This window comes from Excalfactoria chinensis, chromosome 11 (assembly GCF_039878825.1).
Source record: "Excalfactoria chinensis isolate bCotChi1 chromosome 11, bCotChi1.hap2, whole genome shotgun sequence".
Taxonomy (NCBI): domain Eukaryota; kingdom Metazoa; phylum Chordata; class Aves; order Galliformes; family Phasianidae; genus Excalfactoria; species Excalfactoria chinensis.
In genome coordinates this window covers 3731962-3759348 of record NC_092835.1, presented here as the reverse complement: position 1 = coordinate 3759348, position 27387 = coordinate 3731962, and the positions used below count along the sequence as shown (strand labels likewise).

Genomic DNA, 27387 nt, shown 5'->3' with positions numbered 1-27387 from the left:
AGATTGAGGGGAAAAACATAAAATATAATCTGTATTTCTGCTGTGTTCTTCTTCTGAGGCTTGGAAGTAACTAAAACTGCAGTGGTCATTTTTTTGATTTATTGAAAATAAAGCACACCTTATTAACATTTTAATAAAGAGAACATTTTTGCAGCGGTGCTCAGAGTTGCTCTTATTCCTCTCTGCAATGCAATTCTTTAAAAGGGAAAACACTGTTGAGATCTGCAAGGTGTGATTTGTTAGTCTGAAACTAAACACACAAATACACCAGAGCAAAATGCTTTCTAAAGGTGCTGTGTTTGTGAGAGGTGCTTGCCCAATGTGTGTGATGCAAAATGGGGATGCTTTGTGAAGAAATCATCCTTGTAAAGCCATTGGTTCTGGTCATCAGACTCTATCCAATGCTTTAGTGATGATGCTGCTGATCTATTTGGGAAGTTGGCTGGCTCTCAAGGCAGAGTCTCTTCTCAAAGGCTGTTTCACAGTGAAAATATGCTCAGTGCAGCCGAGTGCATGAATGAAAAAGCCTCTGGTACGTTCTAGTCTGGCAAAATGCAGCACAAAACTCAACTTACTCTGTCCTTTCTGCTGTCCCAGGTAAGAAATGTGGGTTTTTTTTGTTCCTCTTCTTTCTCTTATGCATTTGGATTTGGAAGTATTTGTAATTCACGTCTGATTTGTGTAATTATATATTGCTTGAATTACTGTTGAAAGATGCAAGATCTCTGCTACGAGCCAGTTGCTAGGAATGTAGTATCTCATAGTTGCCTGATTTACAATTACAAGAAATTTGCTGTATGATATTATAGCATTTTTTTGTTTCCTTTCGCGGGGGGTGGGGGGGAGGGGGGGGAATCTTTCAAGTGTCTCGGTAGCAGCTGCAGCAGCAATATTTTCTGTCATATCAAATGCTGCAACTTTGATTTGCCTCTTTCCTCTGTGGCTTTTGCCGGGTAGTAGGCAGATAGACTGGTATAGGCAGCCCACTTTATTTATTGCTTTTTCAAAACGGGAGGGGAGAATACAGAGGAAAAATAAAACCAGACCTTGCAAAAGGCTCCCCTCCCGTACTCTCTCCTGATAGATGTGTATTACTGTTAATGACTTACTATGCAGCCTTTCTCTTATTAAATGTAATAGATCCCCCTCTGCCAGAAAGCCGAGGAAAAAACACCCAGCCTTAAAAACACAGAGCTGCTAAAGCCCCGCTGCTGCTGTCTGTCAAAGCAAAGGGTCTCGCAGGGCTTTGACTTCTCAACACCTTCTGGTTGCTCTCTTTTCCTCTTGCTGCTGTTTCGGGGCTTACTTTTTGGGAGCTCTGGGGAGGGCTGAGAATCCTTTGTTGTCCAGCATAAATGCCTCTTTCTCTCTTTTGTCTTAGGAGCTTTGTAAACTCTTGTATTTAGTGATGGTGGCACTGGCACCCTGTGCACTGAGTGGAGATAAAAGTTAATTCCTTTTTGACTGGTGATCGAGTGGTTTTGTTAACCCTTAGGGATCTAGTAGATTTTAGCGTCAAAGTAGTGCTGGGACTCCTGAGCCTGTGCACTTGTGCTTCTGCAACTGCAATCTCCAGAAAGAATTTAGTTTGCTTTTCCAAAATAGAAGAATAAAGAGAGAATGGTGAATGCAGGGATCTGCTGCTGAGAGGAGGCACACCAAGGGTGTGTGTGTAAGTGAGCAGCAGTCATGTGAACTATAACATATAAGCTGTGGGTCCGGGTGGGCATATTTGGGTCTTGGCTGAGCCTGATTTGGAGGAAAGGCACTGATGTGGGTGGCTGAAGCTGCAAGACAGTGAGGCACCCTCTGATCGGAGCTCATGTGAGCAACCACAGAGGCATTTTGGGTGGGTTCAGTGCTACAGACTTGCTTCAGTGAGTGTAATAAATGAAAGCAACTGCTTTTGGGTCATAGGCACAGTGCCTGAATGTACTGGAGAAAGACGAGTTTGAGGTGCCAAAGGAGCATGAGCAGGGAATGTATGTGGGGTTTCTTGCAAGGCCTCCCCATCAGCTGGGGCTGTGTGTGTATATAGGGGAGATCCCCAGCATGCAAGCTACTGCCAGGGAAGGTTGAGAGCCTCTGTGATGGGCTAGGGGTGTGCAAAAAGCTTCTGCAGAGAAGTTGTTAAAGTGGGCTGACATCCAGGCTGGGCAGGCAGCAGGGCTGGCAGAGCTGCCCATGGGAGGTAATCCTGCGGGAGAAGAGGCACCTGGTGGTGGAGTAACCAGGGGGTACACCAAGCTGGTGCCCCTGACCTTGGGCTTGAAACCTGATCAATAAACTGCACTTTGGTTGGTATTCTCTATGACTTTTTCTTATTTTTCTTTTCCTTTCAATTTTCTTCAGCATAATACTGAATTAATCAGCTTGAGTTTGGATTTTTTTTTTAAGGTCCCTTGTAGGAAAATGTTTATGATAGAGGTGGGACAGACTCCTAAGACCTAATAAGCCACACAGCCTTTGTCTTTATTTTTCATTTTTACCTAAAATTTGACAAAGTGCAGAACCCTGGATTCTAGAAACAGCTTAACTCTGCACTCCATTGGTAACTTCTAGCAATGCTAAAAGTTCCTCTTCTTGTTAGGCTGAGGCAAGTCTGAGTGCCCGCAGGGCTAAGCTTGTGGAGCTTTAGCATAGCTCTGTATTTATGTGTTTAAACCACGCCCAGCTTTATTAGCATGTGCAGATTCATTTAGTAATGCCTATACCTGGTGATTTAACACACTTCCAAGTTCACTTTATGTATTATGTCTAAGAGTAAATGTATTAAGGAATGAATTAGTTGTAATAAGCAAGTGTACATAAATCCACCGTCAGGAGTGAGGATTCTGAGTGTTGACAGGTTACAGTATGAAGTGAAAATGATGACATTCTAGATAAAGAAAAAGGGAATTACTGAAATGCTGCTCAGCTTTTCTCTCTGACACACCACATGCACAACTTTCATGTGACAGGAAAAGTAAACAGAAGAATGTGAGAAACAACATACTAAACAAATGCAGCCATCTGGCTGTGTAGTAGTTGTAACACATTTTGGGATTTTTCATAAGTTTTCATTTTTTTTTCCTCCCTCAGTAGTAGCAATAATGATTGCTATAATACAATGCTAGTGGAACCAGAAAAGCTCAATTCTGATAAAATGATTTCTAAGCTATAGCAGTCTAGTAATGCAGTACTTTCTATGGAAGCAGAGGATAGGAAGAACTTCATCTCAGAGTAATGATGACAAAGTTTACAGTGTTCGAAAAAGTCTCAGAGATATCTGTCGAGATTTTGAGAGCATGAACTGAAAGTAATGGAGCATGAACTGAAAGTAATGGAATGTTTATGTGTTTCTGCTCTTTTTGATATAATTTTTTTAAAAATTGAAGGATGTAAAACTTGTAACTTCTGGTCTGTGTGTTCTCAAACTGCATTTAATTCAGCTATATTTGTTAAATCTAGAAAACTCATCTTTCAAAGTCATGAAAGGATGAGGATATTAATGGGGCGTCAATTTTTTCATACACATATGCTTCATGGGATACATTGTTGATTAAAAACTGTATTAAACAGGTGGTTGATAAATATTTTTATTCATCAAAGGCTTAGCCAGCACTATTACTGACTGTTTATCTGTATTCACCAAGAGGAAAACTGAACATTAACTAAAGTGGTGGTGTAAGATATGTTTCACAGCTTTAATTCATGATCACCTGTAAAGCTGCAAAGCGTATCTATCGTATGCAGCTTTATTGATCAGGAGTTGACAATAAAACAGAGTATTCTCTGGTAGCTTGTGCATTTCTCTATAAAACGTACAGTTAGCAGTAAATACCTACAGATTTGGAAGCCTGTTGAATCAGGTTTGTTTTCTGTGTGCTTTCCCCAAGGAATATTTCCTAAGGCCCATATAGAATACATTTATTATTCTAAAATGAGAGTTGTTCCGAGGTTTGGATGTTTTGTGTTTTATGCAGACAGATGAATTCAACACAAGATTTTTGAATGAAGCTTAGATGAGGGGAAGAAAAGCCATTTTTGATGGCCTTAACTGTAACTGTGATGTTCTGCTGGGTTGTAATTAAGTGAATTGGGCAAAATGTGTAGATTTTACAAGCTTGTCTTTATAGTGAATAGAGAAGATTAGTCCTAAAACTGTCCACAAATGCATAGACCACATTGCTGCATTCTTAAGCTTTCATTTTTTCAAATTTCTCCAGAAGAGGGCTCCATGCACAGCCTGAAAGCTAACACAAAGGTACTGACAGCAATAGGAGTTTATCAGCTTCAGGGAGAAAGAAAATTCTTGCTCACAGTGTATGTTGGAATAACATTAATGATTATGCTTAAATTCAGACCAAATGTTTCCCTGTTGTGTCTTATTGGTGCTTACTTTAAGATTACTTATGATTTCACAATTCCAGAGGAAAAACACCCTTTATCTATTGTGGTATATCTGAGCTTTTAAAAGGATGATTTTAGAAGCGTTGGTGAAATTCTATTACCAATTGTTATGTAAAATCCTTCGGTATTGAGGAGCGTTCTGTGAGCAGGCCATCTTTTATTGGGTTGTGTAGTCAAAGATCTTCCTCTGAAGTATCTCATTCAGAAGATGATGTCTCCCAAAACACAGAGCCATTCCAGCAGTAGTGCTCTGCCATTTGTCAGATGGTGCCTTGGAGGGAAGGTTGTCCCCTGGTGAATTAGTCCGGTGATGGGCAACAGCTCTTACCATTTAAAGCTGTTCTACCCGGACCTGACCAGATTCCTCACTGCCAAACAAAGGGGATGTGCTACAATAGATGTGTGAAACTACTCATGAAATTCTGTGAGTACCGGCATTACAATTAAACCTGCATTTCTGTGTACTTCTTGAGACACTATTTTTCTATTCAAGACGTAGTTCAGACAATATATTTTGTTTCTGATAACCAAAAATAGAAAAAAAGTTATTCTGTTGATTGTAGTATGTTCCATAATCCATTGGGGGGGTGTTGACTTGATCCTTAGTGACTCGTCAACGAAGAAATGAGCATTACTAAAAGGTATCTCAATAGTCTAGTGCAACAGGAGATATTAGATCTATGTAGATAGCAACTGTGGTGACTATTCAAGAAGACATTAAGTTCTGTCTTTCATTTTCTTCCTGTCAGAGATGAGATAAGTAGGCTTTTAACATTTTATTAGTATGTAGAGACAAGCTAGAAAACAGAGTTATTAATGTTGTACTCTTCCTGCATCGCTCTTCTGTTCTTCCTGCATTACTGCATGGAGGAACATCTCTTGCCTTTAGCTGCTGGGATGTATTCGCAACCAGTGTGAAGGTTGTGGACTCAGACATCAGAGTCCCTAAGCTTGCATAAACCTTTTTGGGAAGGAGAAGAGCTTTATCTGGGACATGAGACAGAAATACGAGGTTAGTGAGTTTTGCTGGGGCTTCAGTCATTTCATGGAAATCCCTTCTTCCCTCTTTGACAGATACCAGCACCAAATCCACTTTTTTGGTGTATCACTAGTATTGTGAGATCTGTGGAGACAAAAAGATAATCTACCATGTATGCTGGGGAGGAGACAGAGTGAAAAGGGGATGGACCATCCTCAGAAGACTAAGTGGGATACAGATCGTACTTGATAATACTGGGTGATACCAGTGATTTCTTGGTCACAGTTGTATGGTTACACTGTGCCCTGCCCTGATCACTAGATGGATGGCACTGATCCTGATGGGATATTGCTCTTCTGTTACTTTGTGTGTCCTGCAGCTAGCAGATACAAATCAGTAGGATATTAAAACCAAAGAGAAGTGGAAAAATAAGATTTGCTTTATTAAACACTGTTTCATTATTCAAAGGTCTTGGAAATTTGCCTGCTGCTTGTTTTAGCGTGGACTTGTGATGTGAACTGTATTCTCTATCAGGTGGAAAAATCAAATTCTTGAAAATCCTTACTATTTTCTGTGTAGGGTAGTCATTTCAGTGCTAACTTATTCAATATTCTACTATGTTTTGCATCATTAATTTTCTTGGCTTGAAAAAAAAAAGGGGGGGGGGAGAATTTAAGATTTGGTTTGATGGAGCTGGTTGGAACAGCCTAAAATAAATATGTGCTGTTAAGAGTGGGGCGGAGTGAACCTTTTCAGCACACAGCAGTCTATCAGTATCTCTAACCACTTGGAAAAGATGATTAAAGTATTTAAATAACTACTGATATCTGTGAACATCCATGTATGGATGTCTGTTTTGATATCTGGAAGGTGTACTGCTTTTAGGGAGCTGAACATCCACTCTTAAACTTTTTAAGAGTCTCAAATTTCAGCACTCATATGCAGCTCTCTGGAATTCATGTTTCTAGAAAAGCTAATGTTTAATTTCTTGTTGGTAGTAAAAGTATATATTTCCAAAGGCTAATGTTTATGAGTAGTCAGGGCAGATGAACTTTGTGTCTAACAAGGACATAAAATGCTGAAAACCACAGGTTCTAGGCCATTAAGCTGTCACAACACTTTTAATATGGCTGTATGCAAAGAAATACTTACAAAGATGGAGCAAATTACAGGTTTACATCTTCAGTTTAGGATACAAGATATGCCCACTTGCAAATATCTATACTATACCTGTGAGATTTTTTCAGCTGTTGTTATTTGTGTCCTTAAAACTACCGTTGAAGGTTAGCCCTTGTATCTCCTCTTGAGGTATGTAGTGAGTGCTCCTTATCCGCTCCAATGTGAAGTCAACAAGCTTAGCTGGAAACACAGGTGGAGGAGTATTGATGCTGTATGTTAATGGCAGTCTGCCACTTGGGCTGAAAGAACAAATATCTATGGCACAGATAGAGGGAGGATGAATAACTTCTCATACAGTTTCAATTCAATCCACAAAATCGTTGTTAGCATGTTGAGATTTGTTGCAGTCACTATGGAGGAAAAGGTATTTTAGAGCATACTTAACACACTGATAATTGGCTCATCTGCCTTATAGTCAGTCAATTTCTTTACATTATCTTGGCATGGCTTGGAGTTGTAACAAGGGTTTCTGTGCAAAGGGTTTTTAAGTAAGGTCTCTCCGAGTAGAGTCAAATGTAGGTGATTTTGAACCACTTTTGAATTGAATAAATGCTGGTGGCTTTCCCTGTAGCCTGTATAAAAATATATAAAAATATATAAATTAATTTTCTTTATTTAAGATGGCCTTTAAAATGTAATAGGTGTGCTTCAACTTTGAGCCAATTATTGGTACCTGTTTGAGGAACAGGGGAAGTCCTGGCAGCAGTGTTCCAAAAATCTTGAATTATTCCCTAGATAAACTCGTTGGCTTTGAGTTCTTCTACTTCCAAATAAGGTATTTTACATTTCTCTAGAGACAGTCCTATGTTTCCCCTGGGAAACCACCTTTTATCAACCACCAAACAGCTATATCAGAATGTGAGAGCTGAACAGAATACTCCTCTACAGTTGACAAAGCAGGAAATCTAGAGCATCTGGTACTTTGCTCTCTAAGTGAAAGGAAACAGAATTAGCCATTAGGATCAGATGGGTATTTCCCTCCCCATTAAATCCATTGTTTCTGAGCTCTGTCTGAGGAAGCTGAGCAACTCTAACCATGGGTGGCAGGAATGGCTATCTCAGCTCCAGGTTTGTGTCGTTCTGTAGCTAGATAACTGGCCAAATTAAAAGGTGTTCAGCTTGACCTTCTGCCAAGATATGATAACTGGCTTTGCAAGTGCCAGGAAGTCCTGGATATTATCTCTCATTCTTATCCAGGTGAAATGCAAAATGAAAAACCTTTGAGTATAGAAAAATGAGAATGAAATTAAAATAGAACTATACATAAAACTCAGTTTCTGGGCATTTATATTAGTCTACTATCTGAAGATGGTATTTGGTGTCAGGCTAAGTGGTTTTATTCTTTTTGAAAATGTCTTGTTGTCATAATTCATGATCTGATTGAACTAACCAGACTATGAACTCCATTAATCTTGGCTTATGAATATCGATAATCCTGTTAATTTACTAATACAAAACTCAGACCTGAATACCAAAGCAGTTAGAACACACTCAATCACCACAGGAGATATTATTCAGTGGGAGAAAGACATAAGATGGTCCTTAAGGCCCAGCAGTAATGGGATTTACACCTTTACACACCCATGTACATTGCTGTTTCTGAAATAGATTAGGGTCTGACATTTGCTTCTTTTTACAGAACCATTATTTAGTTCTGATCTTTTAAGTTAGAAGACGTCATTTAGAAATGATCAAGCAGAATGCAGTCTCCAGTTTTAAATGTCATTAGTAGTTGTTTCTAATTGTTGTATCTTTGCAGTTTGGTTATAGCTGTAGAAATGCAGCATTGTGTGCACTGGGAATACTGATTACTGCAATTTGGCAAACAGCTTTTTAGATGATAACTTCAGATACGACATGCTACTGGAAAATAATGTTGCTGGGAATAAAGCATGGAATACTGCATTGTGTGGAAATTACTTATCTTGCCCATCTCATAACTTCAGTGTTGAGTTTGCAATAGTGAATTACTGTTGTTCACACGAACATGGGGACAGGTCTTCAGCAGCAGGGATTGATTGCATTGCCCTGCTTTGTGACATCTAGGTGAGGGATGGTTAGTATTGATACCATGTGCATTTCTACTGTCTTTGTATTGGAAGCTTACATGGCTCCTATTACTGTTATATCTGAGCACCCTGCAAATAGTAATGAATTTATCCTTGCTTCCCTAAAATAAATGTTGAGTTATGACAGGAACATTATTCTGAAATGGGAGACATCCTCCAACATCTGCCTGTTCCAATGACTTTAGTTCTATTATCTTAGTTGAGTAATGATGCAGGCTGCTGTCATTTTTGCTGCTGGTGTTGATTCAGAAGTGACAGTTCATTGTGCTATCGACAGATTAATTCCAATTGGAGGGAGCCTGAAATAAATTCAGTCTTTAGGCCAATCAGCAACTGGTGTTCATGATATTATTTTAATAACCCCGCTCAACTCTCAAGAATATAATTAGTTATGATTTGCCAAAGAACTGTCTATCTCTATACGGCTTATATTTTTGCATACAGAAGAACTATAAAAAGAAAGTGTTTAGCTAACCATAGCTGCATAGAGTTGTTCTAAGTGCAAGGAAAATATGTACTTGCTTTTCACTAGGACTTACATGATGCCTGCTGGCAAAACCCTCCATTGGAACAGGAGGGGGATGGGGCCTGCAGTGCTACATATTCAGTGTTTGGGGCCACTAGAGTTTGGGTAGATGACACATACAGCTGTGCTTGTAATGCTTGGGTACAGGAAAAGCATCAGATATTTCCACCCCAATATGAGTCATAGTGTCAAAGGCAGAGTATGTTCTACCTCAACCATGTCTGTTCCAAATGGATATGATATCAACATGATATCACTGTGATATCATGGGGATACTGGTCACAGTCTTTCCTTCCTTCCACATACTGGAGTGGCAGAGCTGCCAGAAGCCTAGGCTGTTCTCATAGGTGATGAGCTGCCTGGTCATGGATATTCCAATTCTATACCCACCTGCTGGATGTGTGATGTTGCTGTCCTAAAGTCTCTCTGTATTTTTGCTTTTGATTGAGGGGAGACACTATTTTTTTGCAAGCCCAAAATATGAGAAACTGCAGACTTGTTTGGACTGTTAAAAGCTGTTCTCTGACTGTGGAACAACCACCTCCTCCTGTTTGATAACATCCCTCTGAAATAAGGATTCAATCTTTTCACACTTGCTTCTGAAGAATGTAAGTTTGAAAGCATTTGTTCTTTCAAAAGCCAAAAGCATACAAAGCAGTGAACCTGTTTCTTATTTACTGTGTGTGGGAACTTGCTTATGGGTGGCTGAAGGAATATGGCTCAAATGGAAACCAACTTGGTTGTCTGCCAGAACTCAAACTGGAACAAAGCTGCTTTTCAAACTTGTTCTTGACTTCTGGTTTCTGTATGAGAAAGAAAGAGTGATCATGCACAGCATGAGCAGTTCTCCCTGCCTTACCTCCAGGCTGGCTGGAAGCACCAGCGCACCTGTAATTTCCTTCTTTGATTACTTTTCTCTGTTCTACTTTGTCTGCTCCAAAATAAATAAATAAACAAATCAGGCAGTCTGAGTGCTTTTAGTTTTTCTGTTCAGGTTTTGTCCTGGTAATAGTTTTAAGCTGCTGATTAAAAGCCAGAAGTTATGTAGTAATAAACTTGCTGACATAGCTGCTGAATTTCTTGCCCCATTGCCTGGTTGACAGAAGAATCTGAGAACAAAGATCAAACTTTAACACTCCAGCTGCAAGGGAAAACAAAAGAAGGATAAAGGGGGGATGTAGGGGAAAGAATGTAATGTCCTGTAATTTACTTACAACTGTTAGCATTTACATACATACAAAGTATGTTTGTCATACAGTTAACAGACATACACTGGAATAGAGAGTGACTTCATGTTTAAATGAAGATATGGAAATTCAGTAATCTTACATGTTAGTTTAGGCTGATACTTGTATCCAGAGCTTTTGCTTCTGTCTGTTGTCAGTGTGAAGAAACAGTGGTGCTGGTGCTTTCTTTTATGCACCTTTGTCGTATATATTATATACTAATTTACGAGAGGCAGGAAATCTAATCCCTTGTTAACTCTGCATCTTTTCCCTGGCTCTGAGCATTCATTAGCTGCCCAGACACTGAATTCATCTCTTCTGCATTTTATGTTTTGGTGGCACTTCTTTATTTTTGTTTGCTGTGTGCTTTGTCTTAATGGACAATATTTTTATCTGCTTGTTTAGTATTGTTGTGCTCATGATCATTAAATCCATTCTACTGATTCTCTGAGAAACCTTTTACAAGTGTAGGTGAAATAAAACCTAGGCAATGTCTTTCCCTTAATTGACTACTTGGATGGGGAGTGAGTGAGGAAGGAGAGAACAGCAGGCTGAATGGGGATAAGGTGTGAGAGTAAAGCAGCCTTCATTGCAGGACAGCACCTTGGAGTTTCCCCTTAAATTGTTTGTATGTCACTTCTTTTAGCAGTCTGAAAAGATTTCATGTATACTAGGTGACTTCCCATGTTTCACGTTTAACACATGCATACTTTTTAACTGCATACCAGTAGAAAGAAGTGTGCTCCAGAGAGGCTTGGGAGAGTTCAGCTCTTATGGTCTTCTGGCATTAAGTATTAGGAGAGCCAGTTCCCAGAACAAGCTGACAGTAGGCAGTGCCTTGCTGAAGTGCGTATTATGGACAAACAGTTGTGAGAGAGAAGAACTCTGATGTTCTGAGACAGGCTTAAATATTATGACATTTTTGTCATTATCCAGACTTTCTTCACCTATGTTAATACCATTTAGCAGATCTGTGCCATTTTACATATCTTCTGACATCTTCTGGGGGCCAGCTGAAAAGTAAAGAGAAGAGAGCACAACTTTAGGCATGTTTGCTAACTAGCCATTATGTTTCTGCCAGTTATTTTCTCCTTAAAATGGAGCAACTCTTCCCTGACAACTGAGCATGCAATTCATGTACAATGGGTCTGTTTCTGACATTGTATTTCTATGGTGTTTGCATGACTCACGATTCATATGGAGTGCAAGAAAACAAAATGTAAGTACATTTGGCATTTTAAAATACTGAAAATTATAGGGGGAAAAAAGTTACTCAAAACATGTGCGAGAAAAATTGCAAAGACTGTGAGCAAACCAACATTCTTACTCCTGCTTGACAGCCTTGGTAGCACAGGGACTTCTGGAACTGAGACCCCTTGTGCAGGACGATGTGAATTGACCTAGCATGCTACAGAAGTAGAGTTTCAAGTCAGCTCTGATTTTCTCTAGGTCAGTGACTGTAGTTCAGGTCTGCTGCATCCCCAAAATCTTTACTGTTTGATGCCTGCATAATCAGTATGCTGGTCTTGGGTATGAGACTGTCTGCAAGTGTAAGGTATCGGTGCAACTGTCACTTAGTATCAGTGGTACTAATACAGAAGTAAGACTTGTGTACCCACGATTCCTCCACAGTCTCTAGACTAAAGTTGTCTGTGTTGCACAGACAGGGGTGGTGCAGGACCCCGACTTCTTGAGCTGTGTGGCTGGGAGCTGTATGTTACTCCCAAGCTAGCTGACAGCCTTGCTTATCTTGGGTGCTGCCTCCCCTTCATACTGCTCTGAGCAGCTTTATAAAGCAAGTAATTCCGTGGGCTCTGTGTGGTGTCAATGTCTCTGCCCAGTTAGTGGTGCAGAGGATTCCCAGCAGGGCTCTGCCTTGCCCTGAGCTAACCCGTCCTGGAAGGGCTGGGTTTTTTAAAATAGCATAGTGGCTGAGTCAGGGGCATGCCAAGCCTGTTATGCTGCTGCTCCTCATGCCGTGACTGCTGCTGAGAAATGTGTGGGGTTCTCAATATGGCTCAAAATATGATGGGAACAGAAGATTCTCCCTCCTCTTCCTCGTAAAACTGTTGCTGATTTGTGAGCACATTCCTTTGCTTTAGAAGCAGAGGAAGTACATACAGTACATCTTTTCCAGCCTGTAAGCAAGAGGCATACTCAGTGTGCAGAGCTTTGTGCCAGGCTCCGGGGGTGGGGACAGGTTTTAGTCAAAGAGAAGGGTACATTCTTTTTCTTAAGCCTCTTTGAGGGAGGAAGAGAAGGCCATGCAGCAGCTGGAGTAGAGGATACATCTCCAGTATGGCATTTCTACGCCTACTTTTGTGACTGGTATACTGGAATTAGGATATCTTTCTAGGGTCAGAAGCTGGTTAAATGGAAACAATAGCTCCTTCTTGATTTATTTGTAATACCCTTTTGCCTCACATATACTGGTCAAGCCCAGTGCAATAGGGAAAAACATTTTTTGCTTTTCATCCCACTTTCTTATTTCCTGCTTCACTGTGTAGTAACTTTCTGCAGGTGTAGTTTCGTGAAATATTTTAATAACAAATCTTGAACAATCCACTTATATAATAACCAGCACACCTTTTAATTTGCCTTTCTTTCATATATTGTTGTGAATCAGTGAACTATCTGATCAGCTGTCTATGTTTGTACCTGTGTACAAGTCTGTTTTTGTTCAGTGTTATCGGCAACACTTCTTGCTGAAAGGGAGGCAAGAAAGTGAGTCTGCAGTCTAGTGGGTAGAGAGCATCCTTCAAGCAAGGAGTCTCTTGGCATTTATTCATAGTAACTCTTCGTTGTAAATATGTAATTATACTCTGGATAACCACTACAACATCAAACTTGCCATCTTTTGCAGATGATGTTTTAGCTGCTACTTTCAGAGCTGTGCTTCTCTTTGCTTAAGTCTCTTCCTAACTCAAGGATTTCTTTGTGTAACAGCCCAACTTTGGCTGGACATATGTAGGACAGGGAGCTTTCTTAAGAAACAGCTGTGGCTTAGGTTGGGAGTCACAAGCTTTGGCTTTCCTCTTGCCCAGCAGCGTCCCTGTGCACTTTGTTCTTTAGAGCTTCTCCAGGCTGTGCTGCTTCACCAGGAATCTGGACTGCAAAGCAGTGCCTTTTCCCATCAGCTGTGAGCATAATGCTGCCCTTTGGCTTGAGTAGAAGTTTGGGGTCAGCCTTGTCCCATTACCAAATATAGCATAAATTTTACTGACAGGGTTTCCAGGCAGCTATGGTCATGGTCGTGGTATCTAAGCTGTGAATGTGGCTGCATGACAGAAGTGATTTCTGATGGTGGTGCTTATCCCTAAAGCACAAACACAAACAGACCCAGAGGAGGGCTCGTTTTTGCTTCATCCCTAGCCACGTTTCCATGTGGATCAAGCTGCTGCTTGCAGTGTGGTGCTGGCTGGTACCCCTGGGGGATTAGAACACACTTCTGGGACCAGAGGTGGCTGCTGGCCATGGAAGGAATAACTGTGCTCACATCACTTGAAGCTTTGTTTTTTTTTCTCTTAACAACCTCATCCTTCTTGAGCATCTTGATTTCAAGTGTCTGTTGAAGCACTGTAAACAGATTTCCTTCGGTTCTGCTGCACTACATGGCTGTGTTGCAATACATTTTGTCTACTTTAAAGCTGTTAGTGATTCATTAGTTTATGTAAAAAAGTTGGTGAAAGTTTGTTCATTGTGTTGGGTATGTTGTTGTTGTTGTTGTTGGGGAGGGGGCTGCGCGGAACGGAGTCAAGCGGGCTTCCGGGTTTTGTAAGCGCCCCTGCGGCTCCTGCACTCGCCGCCCCTGTTTCTGCGGCTTCTGTCTACCCGCCACGTGGCAACGAGTGGCGGGAAAGCATAGCGGCGGGGGAACAGAGTGGCGGGAAGAATGGGACCAATCAACAAGAAGAGAAGAACCACTCGGAGCAATACTGCCCGGCAACAAGGGAGCGCAGGCGTGGAAGGCCAACACGGCAGCCAATCAGAATACAAGAGAGACTATAAAAGCTGGGGCCAGCAGGGGGAGGGTGCGCCACACGTGCGGAGCTGTGACTCCCGTGGTCGCCCAGCGCTGTTTTTGTTTGCGGTCGCTTACTCAAATCAATAAATTATTCATGATTTGAAAACGGATTTGGTCCAATTCATGACAATTTGGTGCCGTGACTCGGATGAAGGAGATTTGATCAGGGGTCCTTCTGGGGAGGCGCCCCGCTGATTTCAGCGGCCCCAGGAGTGGAAACTCCTGCTCAAGCCCTTCACCGACGAACCTAAAATAAGGACGCAAACAAAATAAAACCGGTAAACCCCTAGTAATCTTTGTGCACGAAGACCGAGCGAAGACCCACGGGGTGGGTAAGTATAGGCCGGTGATCCGTTCGGTTGGGGTTGGGTATCCCGGAGCACAACGACTGAGACGTCCAATTGTGGGCGGAGCGAGTGCGGACCCCTCGGTAGTGCGGTTCCCACATCCCGCGAGGGACTGGGCCACGACAAGGGGGAAGCGTTGTGAGTGTGTGTGAAGGTGCTCCGGAAGATGGGACAGAAGAAGAGTAAGCCTTCTGATCCCATGGGTGGGGGAACTAGTGGTGTGGGTATAGGTATACCCCCTATTCCCCCAGACAGTCCATTAGGGCTAATGATTAAGAATTGGAATGATTCCCCTTCTAGGCGGGGAAAAAGTCAAAATGATTTAGTGTGGGGCAATAAGCCCATAAAAGGGGAGAGTGTATTTTGGCCCTTTTTGGCTCCTCTGAGGACTGGGTAGTTCAGAGGAAAGTGAGTATGCCCACGTCTGGATACCTTATGCATTTATACCCTCTAAAGAAAAAGGAGGGCGGAAGAAGAAGATAAGGGATTTAGAAGTCCCAGTGTCACCACCGCCCTACATACCCCCCACCCGAACCGACGGCCCCGTCTGCCAAGGAAGCGGGGGGTTGGCGGGGAGGGTGTCGTCGCGCCGGGGTCCGGGAGCACCGACCCGCCCCCCTCGCTGCGGTCTTCCCCTCTTTCCTCTCCTCGCGCTCTCCCCGCGGCGCCGGTCCGTCGCCGGTCCGGTCCGCCTCCGGGTCCGGGCCGTCCGATCGGTGGCCGGGCGGCTCGAGTCCCGCGCGGGCGGGGCGGTCCGAGCCGCGCTTCTCCCGGCCGCAGTTGCCGGCGGGCGCCGGGTTACGGAGGGAAACCCCGGGCCCCGGGAGGAGGGCGAGGTGGTGGCGGCGGACGACGGGTGCGCCCCCGCGGGCGGACGCTCCCCCGAGGGTCGCCGGGGCCGGTTGCCGGGTTTCCCCTCGGCGCGCCGTCCCGGACGTCGGGCGACCGAGCGGGCGGGTGGAGGCACCTCGCGGGGCCCTCGTGTCGTTTCCCTCAGCCCAGGGCCAGGTACCGAGTGTCCGCGGAACAGGGCGGAGGTTTACAAAATAAGTAAAAAAGAAAAAAAGGAGGATGGCGAATACAGGCTGGTACATGATTTAAGGGAAATCGATAAGAGAACTGTAACCAGGTTTTCCGTAGTGCCAAATCCTCATACCCTATTAAGCCAATTGCACCCAGATGACCGGTTGTATAGTGTAATAGATTTAAAGGATGCATTTGGGGCATGCCCCTTAGACAAGGACAACACGGATTATTTTGCTTTCGAATGGGAAGACCCCGATACTCATAGGAAGCAACAGCTAAGATGGATGGTCCTTCCCCAGGGATTTATAGAATCCCCAAATTTATTTGGTCAGGCCTTGGAACAAATTTTACAGGATTATAATAGAACACCGGGAACAACAATGTTACAGTATGTGGATGATTTGTTAATAGCACGGACAGATGAAGATAGCGTGAGGCAGGCTAGTGTACAGTTGTTAAATTTCCTTAGTTTACAAGGGTTAAGGGTTTCTAGATCAAAACTGCAGTTTGTGGAAGAAGAGGTGAAGTATTTGGGTCATTTGCTGAGCAAAGGGACAAAAAACTGGACCCAGAGAGAGTCGAGGGGATCTTGGCCCTAAAAGCCCCAACAACAAAAAGGCAGGTATGACAGTTGTTGGGATTAATAGGATATTGTCGACAATGGATAGAGGATTACAGTGGAAAAGTTAAATTTCTTTATAGTAAATTAAACAAAGATGGGTTACTTAAATGGACAGAAACAGATGAAGGACAATTAAATAAATTAAAGAAGGAACTTGTGCACCCTCCAGTCCTGAGCTTCCTGGAGTTAAAGAAACCATTTCTTTCTGTTTGTAAACAGTGTGGAGGGGACAGCTTATGGGGTGCTTGCCCAGGATTGGGCAGGAGGCAAAAAGCCTGTGGCTTACCTATCTAAATTATTAGATCATGTTAGCCGGGGCTGGCCTAGTTGCCTGCAAAAGTAGTAGTAGCTGCTGCTCTCTTGCTAGAGGAAGCACAAAAGATAACCTTTGGAGGGGAAATTAATCTCCCCCTATAATATACATGGAGTGTTGCAAGTGTCACGTGGGCGGTTCCAGCAGTCAGCATGGTCACTACACAGGATGTTTCACGTTCCAGTTGTTGCACGTGATGTTGTACAGAATTGCCCAGGTTGCCATTCGGCTGACAGGTTTCCTGCAGGGGTGAACCCCAGATGCTTCACATTTCAGTTGTTGTTGCATAGGTTTGAGACCAAATAAGGTTCGGCAGATGGATGCTACGGGTTTCCCAGAGTTTGGGTGTTTCCATCACTTGCATGTCACAATTGACACATGTAGTGGTTTTCTCTGGGCTGTGGCACAATCTGGACAGACTGCCATGCAGTGCATAAGAGTGTTGCACATGGCTGTCTCTGTCATGGGTGCACCTCAGGAGTTAAAGACTGAAAATGGCCCAGGATATAGAAGTGCACGTTTTGGACACTGGTGTACAGCTTGGGGCATTAAGCATACCTTCAGCATTCCTGGCAACAGCACTAACAAATCTATTGTGGAGCGTGTGCATCAGACCTTGAAGGGGTGTCTTCGTGCGCTTAAAGAGGGGGGAGGGCTAGAGGGGCTTGAGCTGTGCCCAGACGCTCTCCTCCTGTGTGCAGTGTTTAGTTTAAAGCATCTGGAGAATCGGATGGGAGACCATCAGCTGACTGAACAGACTCCAATAGGTCAGGTCCTGATCAGACCTGACGGAGGGTCATGGCTCCCAGACCCTATGCCACTCCTCGTCATGGGCAGAGGATACGCCTGTGTCGGGACCCCAAGTGGGCCCCGCTGGCTGCCGGCACGTTGGGTTAAGCCGGCACCAAACGATGAGCCATCCTACACACCGTGAGGATCCGAACATTTCAGCACCGGTTTTGGTCAACGTCTCCTTGGTTAATGTCTCCAGTGCAGCCAGTGATTTGACGTCAACTGGCCAGCAGCTTGCTGGTAACAGCACATGAGGCAGCGTTGCTCCCAATGTGCCTGAAGGTATGAACTGGGAATCTAGTCTTCATGCCGGACTGATAGTTTGTGAGTGGAGGAGACCTTGTTCCTAAATAATCCCCAAGCAGTGGACATTTGGAACGATTCTGCACAACCAATAAGTTTTTGTCTTGTTATTTGGTTATGGAGTGTGATATTTGTAATGCACACTGGACTGAACTGGAATGCCACGAACAAAAAGCTGACAAATGGGTCACAGATGCAAGATTGTTAAAGTATGAGGGAATTCTGATTTCCTCCCCAAAACTGACCCTAGAAACAACTTCAGTGCAGACCCCAGCTCAGTTTCTCTATGGTGAACCCAGCGAGCCCCTAGAACATGATTGCCTTAGGAGTATAGAGGAGCAAATAAAACTGAGACCCGATCTAGATGACATGGAATTACCTACAGGGGAAAAGATATACATAGATGGTTCATCTAGAGTAGTTGAAGGAAAGAGAAAGTCAGGCTATGCATTGGTAAGTGGAAAAACATTTGAAGTGATAGAATCAGGACTATTAAGCCCGAGCTGGTCTGCTCAAGCTTGTGAATTGTATGCCCTGTTGCAAGCCTTAAAACTATTAAAGGGCAAGAGTGGTACAATATATATAGATTCTAAATATGCGTATGGGATAGTACACACTTTTGGGAAAATATGGGAGGAAAGAGGACTTATAAACTCACAGGGAAGGGGGTTAATTCATCAGGAATTGATCCTTAAAGTTTTGAAAGCTATTAGAGAACCAAGAGAGATTGCAGTAGTACATGTAAAAGGTCACCAGCGAGGACTGGATCCGCAAATTAGAGGAAATAATCTAGCTGACTAGGAGGCCAAAAGGGCCTCTCTTATGTGTATATATAAGGTAACCGAGAGGGAGGATTGCCCGGCCATGTTTGCAGAAGGTGGACAGAATCCCCTTCCCCTGCTTTGTTTCACGTCTGTGGAAAAAGAAATGATACAAATGGGGATTCGGGAAAATGAAACGGGGAAATGGATACTACCTGATGGACGAGAGGTTTTACCAAAGTCAGTAGCTACAAAGGTGCTACGGAGGTTCCATGAACAAACACATTGGGGTACTCAGGCCTTAGTGGACCAGTTTGCTAATAATTATATGTGTATAGGGGTATATAATGTAGCAAAGGGGATTGTCAATGGATGTATGACCTGCCGGAGGGTAAATGTGAAAAATATGAGGAAAAAGGATCCCAGGAGGGCGAGAATTGGCATATCGACCCTTTGCAAGGATCCAGCTGGACTTTACTGAACTCCCCAAAACCGGGAGATATAAATGAGCGATGGTGCTTAGGAGTTCTCGCAGTAATCACGTTTTGTGTGGCAGCACAACACTGCTCACATCAACCTTTCCGGTGGAGTCTAATTAGGCTTAAGGAATATATCACATGATTTTTGTATACAGGTGATAATTATACCAAGGATTCAATACCACCCTGAGGATTTAGGAGCTGCAGGAGCTGGTACAGGATTCACAGCTCTGCGCATTGCTGTAGATGAGGACTTGGCTAAAATTGAACAGTCCATCTCAGCGTTAGAAAAATCAATAAGGTCCCTTTCAGAAGTAGTTCTTCAAAATCGAAGGGCATTGGATCTGGTTTTTCTGAAAAAAGGGGACTGTGTGCAGCCCTCCGGGAGGAATGCTGCATGTATGCAGACCATACTGGGGTGGTAAGAGACACAATGACCAAATTGAGGGAAGGATTGGAAAAACGTAAAAAAGAAAATGAGGCTCACCAAAGTTGGTATGAATCCTGGTTTAATTACTCACCTTGGCTCACCACATTATTATCGCTGTTGTTGTTAATTATGGTGTTAACCTTTGGACAATGTATTTTCAATTGGGTAACCACGATAGTAAAGAACCGATCAGAAGCTGCTCATTTAATGTTAGTAGGAGCTAAATATGAGACCATAGAACAAGATGATGAAGATAACGAGATCTATGCATTAAGCCGGCAGGCACTCCAAAGATTCAATGAACAAAATAAGTTAGTTTAAAGAAAAAGGAGGGATTGTAAAAAAGTTGGTGAAAGTTTGTTCATTGTGTTGGGTATGTTGTTGTTGTTGTTGTTGGGGAGGGGGCTGCGCGGAACGGAGTCAAGCGGGCTTCCGGGTTTTGTAAGCGCCCCTGCGGCTCCTGCACTCGCCGCCCCTGTTTCTGCGGCTTCTGTCTACCCGCCACGTGGCAACGAGTGGCGGGAAAGCATAGCGGCGGGGGAACAGAGTGGCGGGAAGAATGGGACCAATCAACAAGAAGAGAAGAACCACTCGGAGCAATACTGCCCGGCAACAAGGGAGCGCAGGCGTGGAAGGCCAACACGGCAGCCAATCAGAATACAAGAGAGACTATAAAAGCTGGGGCCAGCAGGGGGAGGGTGCGCCACACGTGCGGAGCTGTGACTCCCGTGGTCGCCCAGCGCTGTTTTTGTTTGCGGTCGCTTACTCAAATCAATAAATTATTCATGATTTGAAAACGGATTTGGTCCAATTCATGACAGTTTACAGTTCCAAAAACCAATTCCAAAGGGATCACTCATCTCCCAAGAGCGGTGAAGATATTTTCAGGCTGGCTACACAGTGCTATGGCAATGTTTTTGAATTTTGCCTGGTTCAAATCATGTGGCAGTGATACCACCAAAGGCTGCCAATTCAATGGAGGATTGCACACAGATTCCATGGGTGGGAAACTGCAATATTATTAGACACGGCTAATAATAGTTCCTCTTAACTTCTGAAATGTCAGAACAGTCTTGTAAGTGCACTTTGGAAAGTGTTAACCCTTTGTTTGCTGCCTGTAACATTCCCTAACATGTCCAACATTACACTGAAGGATGCACACAGTGGAAACTGAAAGTCTCCACATATATCTCTCTGCAAATGGACTAGTATGGAGATCCTGGGGTTGCAGCATCAGCCTGGGGACCTGTGACTGTTGTGTGTTTGCATAACGATTAGAAAGATAAGCTGCTACTATCCAGGGGTTTGTAAGGCCTAATGAGCATGCCTCTGCCTAGTTTTCTCTATTTGCAAAGGGCTTTGAATCCTAATAGAAGCCCATCTAGAGTTTAAAATAAAGAGTGTGCCAAGATGGCCAGCTACCATCTGTCAGACCCTCCTGGAGTGAGGTCTGCAGAGGTTCCAGAGTTTGGGTAAATCTGCCAGGCTGATAGCTCTGGTGTTTGGTCTGGTGGCAGGGAACAACAGCTCCTCTTTGCAGGGAACTTCACAAGTTTTTAGTTGCTTTATAAACCATGGGAAACCAAAAGTAGCCAAAGACTCTAAATGCTCTGTGAAACTAAGTTAATGCTCTTTCTTACGGTAGACATTTATTTCATTTTGCTGTCTAGCACATCCAGCCAGTACCAGCAGTGTGTCTGCAGCTGCAGGATTTACTCTAAGATTTTTATGGACTGCTGGAGGCCAATCAGAAAGGGATTTTAATATCTTGGCTCCAGAGGGACAGAAGCAGATAAATGAGAAACTGCAAAAACAAGTCCTTAGTCAAAAGGTGCTAGCATTTAGAAAAGTTAGAAATTAAGCCATGAGCTTTTCTGTCCTTTCAAGGATATAACTAAGAGCACAGCTCAGAGTTGGATGAGCTGAGATTCGAGAATTGCTGTTCTCTGGTGGCTGGCTTAACAATGAGGTTCTCACATCTTGCAAAATCCAAGCTGGATGGGATTTGCATGAAGACAGGCCCTGAGGTGGACTGCAGTGCAAACACAGGGAAACACAGGGACTTATTCTGGGACTGCCTCTTCTAAATTGCATTTGATAGCTATTTCTTATAGTTAAGTCTACCTAGTGGAAAATCTGTCAAGGCAGAACTGTATTGCTGGCTGTTAGGAACAACATACGGAAGGAACCTCCCTTTCTTCAGGTCACCGAGTCACTAACTTTTGTTTTCTCAACTTCTTTGCAAAGTTAATTTATTAAAAGGTAAGGTTACTCCTTCCTGGTCAAGGAAGGGATACGCTTCAAAGCAACAGAAGTAGCTGGTATGGTCCTACAAGAAGCCTTTAACAAAAGAGGCAGTTGCAGCTTGGGTGCCCCCAATCACCTGCCAGTTCTCATTGCCCCTGGCACTGGGAGCCCTGAGCAGCAGGCCTTGCTGGGGGGGAAGCCTTGCAAAGAGTCTTGTGTTGTTTCTATTTATTAGAACAGTTAAAACTTTAATTGCAGTAAATAGATTGATTTTATTTTTTTAGAATTAAAATAAATCTACTTCATTTCTGCAGCATATCTTCTGCTGCCATTTAATCCTTGCCTTAAAGATAAGTTGCAGTCATCTTGTGACAATGAAGATGTATTTTTAGCATGCTTGGGGAATTATGGTTAATAGAATGACTTCACCCAAAGGGGAAGCTTTGCTGTTATCATTTTGTTCTTGTTCAATAATCTGAAATACATTGTTGACATCCATGCTGTACTGAAAGTAAAATAACATGGAGATCAATGTGTTTTGAAGAATATTTTCCTTCTTCCTGTCTAGTTTTGTCTTGTCTTTTATTTCTTTGGGAACACTCAGTCATTTTCTTTGCTTGACAACTTAAATTAAGAGCTTGTAAGCTTTTAAAGTGATGCATGATTACAAATCTGAGAACAAAAGCAGAAAAGATTTCTCATGTTACAAGTTCTCTTGTTTCTCCTACACTTAACTATACTCTATACCCACTGCTCACCAAATTACGATCATCAGACACTGAAAAATATTTTATATGGTGATCAGCTTGAGACCTGGCAGATGGGCTGCTGGCTCCTATTTGAGCTGCTCTTTATCATTGCTGGGTAGGCCCCATCTTGCACAGGCTCACTGAAGTCATCAGGTTGTCTTCTCTTTTAAGGGACCTTAAAAGTGACCTTAAAAACTCCTTGTTACCTTCATAGGTATTTATCAGAAAAGGTATTGGGGAATTATGGGACAAAAATGTAGGTGTTCTTAGCAATACATTGTTGAACCACTCAGTAGCACATGTGGCAATTGCTGGATGCCTGTTCCTGTCTTGTTTTACACTTCTTGAAAGAATGAGGTCCCTGTGCTCTCCATGTGCTGCCTGCAGTGAGATGTGATCAAAGGAAAGGGTGGAGGTGGTCTGCTAGAAATGCTTCTCTCCTTCTACATGAAAGAACAAATTACTACAGTTGTCTCCTTCTCCAGAACATGTTAATCTCCCTGCTTTTGAGCTCAGTCTACAAGCGCCTCAGTAAAGTAGTGGGGCAGAGACTAAATTCTTTCTATCCTGCAGCTCAAGGTGCTACCCAAGGCACCCTTGGCTGCAGTTTGCTGTTCTCCCCTGAGCTGGTCCAAGGGAGGAACAAGTGGGAAGAGTTGGTTGCCTGGACTTGACACGTTGAGGGTCTCCTGTCTGTTTATAGCATCCTGTGCAGCCTTGAAATATATAATCATAATTTAGTGTTTGGAGGAAAATGTGAACTAGAAGTCATGCATCAAATAAGCTGCTACTGAATACTGCAAATGGATTTTGTTTATAGCAAGCTTCAAAGCAGAGGCTAAAGCTAACAGCTAAGAATTAGTTATTTGAATTATCTATCAGGCTTCTGTATGTGAAACACTCAGTAAGAAACAAAGTCATAATAGCCTATATGGGGGTTAAACATTTAAGTAGGAATTTACATTTATGGCAGTCATGTGCATATATTAGTTTAATACTAACATTTTTTCTTAGATCTCTTTGTATTTGGAGGAATGCAGCATTTAAATTGCCAGACTTAAGAAATCAAGCTTTGCTTTACAGAATTTGTCATCCTTTTGGCATTGTACTTGAGAGTGATAATCCTGATGTTTCTAAAAATTCCAGGTATGTATCAGTCATGTATCAGTAACAGATAAGGATTTTGTTTATTTTCTGCTTTTAATATTTATGGTATCAAGATAGAAATCAGATTTGCTCTCTCTGAGGAGTCCTTACAATTCAATTAAGCTGGCATTCTGTATACAAAACTGATTTGGAAGAGGGTAAGCCTCCCCAGGCTTTTAGGGAATATACATGTCTAGATGTCCTTGCTATTCTCAGAACTAATTGTTGAAAGCTATAAACCTATTCAAAATATTATCTGAGCTCTAAAAACCTCCCCAGCATTAGTAAAATGCATTCAAAAGAAATAAATAAAGAGCACTTTTTGTGCAGTGTCTGCTCTCAAGGACAAACAACCTCATTAGCTGCCTTGCCTGAAATGTAGGCGATTGTGTTTCTGCTTACTAAGGCACCACAAATTGCAGAATTCCAATTTGAGTTTTGGAATCTGAAAGATGAGGGTGGTGGAGCATTTTATGGTTGAGAGGTAGAATGAAATGTGAAGGCACTCCATTTACGTGAATGCTGCGTGTGTTTATTTATGTGTTTGTGCAGAGATGTGTATGTGAAGGTGTATCTGAATATTGCCTGTAGGATCATATACACAGTGAAGATCAAGAAAATGAAGGTGAATTTCATGGATTTTGTCATATTGCAATGGCTTCTCTTAGTCCCAACAGTAATGCTTGTAACTTTTTTTCCCCCTCTTAACTTATGCCTTAAGATTGGAGTTTCACGTCAAGTTCCACTAAATGAAGGCTTAGATCTTCATATGAAACCCAGTCAGATCATGGGATGACTTTGTTCTTACATTTTGAACTTGTCAATTCTTGAACACAAACTCTCATACCTGGTATGAAAGCAAGAGCTCAAATGAGGCATTTTGAAGAGCAAGGACGGTGTCTTTCTGTGCCTTGAGGGCAGCATAAGCCAGCCATGTAGTAGACTTGTATGAAGGCAGTTAACTTAAACTCACTATAGAAGCATTTGTAAGGAAAAAGCAACAGCAAAGCAGGTATGTGTGCATAGCAGTTTGAAGAACTGGTCTATGAGGGGTACATATATATACATACTTTTACTATGAACTATGAGCCCTTGTAGGCTCACCAGGCTGGGTAGCCATTAAAGTACCTCATAGTTGTCTTAAAGATCACTGTTTTGGACCATGAAGGTTCCTCCCTTCCTGTACAGTTCTAGCAGATTGTATCTGATATTCTGCATAAGTGTTCCCTGCTTACACATGCAGGACTACAGAGGGAGTTCTTGTTTGAACAAGCATAAATCATGGAAATGAGAGTCAACGGTATTTGGGTTCACACAAACCAAAGTGAGTGACGCTTTTTTTGGAAGTATTTGAGCTAAGGGAGAATGGATCAGAAAGGTAAAAAGAGACCAAAATGGAAGTGTTAAAATACTCGCAGACCTTAGAGATACATCAGATACAACAATATGCAGAGCAGCTTAGAGCAGACCGCAAAGTGCTGTTTTCGACTCCCCTGCAGTGAGATGTTAAAACAGAGACTGGCATATAGGGGAGGAAACAGAACGTAGTTCCTTTTCCTCTTGTTTAAACACAGTGACATGTCCTAATTTAGACCTAATTTTCATTCCTGTAACATTACTTGTAATAACGTCTAAAGTCCTCAGAATTAATTCGACTGGAAAAATTCCAGAAGGACTTTCAATTTTTCTCATTAAAAACATTATAGATGTCTTAATTAGGCTCTGTTATTAATGGTAATATTACTCAATTTAGAACTACACACTTAAGATGTGGTTACCTCTAGCGTGATTAGTCAGAGAAGCTCTGCTACGCAAGGATGCACACTGGAATTTTGAACAGTGAAATATTTAGAGCCAGATGCTCTGCTGTGTAAATTGTGTGGCTATTGCGACCTCAGAGGAGCGAGGCTGGGATGCTTTAACATAGAGTTAGATATCTGAGTTTATAAATAATAGCTTCTGGCTGATCTCCCTTATCCTTTCTCCTTTTCCTTTCTAGTCTTTACTCTTTTTTTTTTTTTCTCTCCAAATTAAGTACTTTGGGTGCAATTTATGCAGTAGTGCAAGTACACTTGCATAACTGTTTAACTGCTGGAGTTTAACTGGAACCACTGTGCACCTGTATTTCTTTTTTCCTCATGTTGTTCTATGGGTGCTCTCACAAGCATTGAGTTGAGTTGATTTGCTTCACTTGATGAGAACCTTCTGCTGCTATGTGCTTGGGTAGCGTCAGATGGAATGGTTAATTTCCTAGCCAAGGTGCAGCTTGATACAACCCGTAAAGTAATCTGTGGATCAGTTAATGTGTATATTTTCCTGTTAGAAGATTGAAAGGAGCTATTTAGATTTTCTGTATCTGTGCATGGCTTCATTAATACAGAAGAATCCATGACAATTTTTCAGTTCTGTAATTACTGGCTGTCACTCCTATTTGATGTTACTTCTGTTTATGGCAGCGGTGGATGGGGAAGGATGTTTGCCATACTGGCTGTCGTGTGCTGCCCTGCAACTTCAGCTTGGGGAGCTTGCACAAAATAATGTGTGTAGTTGCTGTTCATCATTAAGGTGTAGCACCTCATGTATTAAAAACAAACAAACCACCAATCCAAAACGATGACAACAACAAAAAACTCACTCCCCTTCTCCTCCCATCAGCACGAAGCAAACAAACCCCCTGTCCCATGGCAACAAAACGTTGCAGCCTTTTAAGCAATTTGGAAAATGGGGTGTCTAAATGCAATTGAATGCAATGCTTCGAACTTCTGTATGCTCTGTTAGTTAATCATTCCAACCTTTAGATTCAGAGTGCTTTCAAAGCATAAGATGTCCTTATCTGTGTGTAAGTTCATCTGTGTGGCAAAAGATGAACGTGATGTGGGTTTGGATCCCAGGCTTGTGTCCTCTTGCAGGCAGTTTAACCATGAAATGAATGCTCACCATGCATTCAGGTTAAGATGGACAGATGTGTTTGAGGCTGTTAGAGCAAAAGGCATCTGGATATATAATTATTGTATGGGATAATACTGAAATCTCAAAATGGCACAGATATTTGCATCTGTTCACTGATGTATACAGTGACGAGCTATTTGGGGTAGTGGGGTGGTGAAGCTTAAAAGCAATTTAATGGCTTTTCCTTTAATAAATCATTTGACTGTAGCAGTGTCATCTTTTATTAGCTTGTAATTTTGTAAAAGTTAAAATTGAGCATAATGTTGCATATAATTCTAGAACATCTGGTTGCAATAGCTAGTAGCATCTGCTTAGTACCTGAAATATAAACAAAACATGATTTTACCCATGGTTGTCACAATTAATTTTCCTGGAAGTACTGGCTTTGTAGGTGCACTAGGAAATAGGCCTGGTCAGAAGGAATAGTGAGCTGAAGACCAGCTACTGTTCAAAACATGAACAGACCAAAGGAGTGAGTAAAATCTGTTGGGAAAAGTGGTGTATTTATGTTAAAACAAACAAACAAACCATCAAAAAACAACACTGAAATAAAATGAGAAGTTTAAAAGAATCCCTAAAATGAATTATAGACCTTCAATATGCCGATGTCTTTATACTGATGTGCATATTGTTAACACAGTCTTAACAAATCATGGAACTTTTTGTCATTCCCTACTCCTATATGGGAAATTTTCCAGGACTTTGAGTGCACTGATGTGCATATAATTACATTTCTGTTCTTTGAGCACCAGCAGAAAAACAATAAACAAAATGGATAACAAGATGAAGTTGAGGTGACAACAGTATTTTTCTCCTCAGCAGTACGCG

The 27387-nt window shown here is 42.3% G+C and overlaps 1 protein-coding gene across 2 annotated transcripts in view; it reads left to right on the top strand.

Moving 5' to 3' along the window:
• Positions 1-238: 238 nt before the first annotated feature.
• The window catches only part of CDH13 (cadherin 13), a 398606-nt gene continuing 371457 nt past the window's right edge, over positions 239-27387 (top strand). The window contains exon 1 of one of the 2 annotated variants that reach the window (XM_072346191.1): positions 239-597. In XM_072346191.1, the coding sequence (XP_072202292.1) occupies positions 553-597 (45 nt within the window). In that variant the 5' untranslated portion in view covers positions 239-552. The remainder of the gene's footprint in view (positions 598-27387) is intronic. The other variant, XM_072346190.1, reaches the window with a different exon arrangement.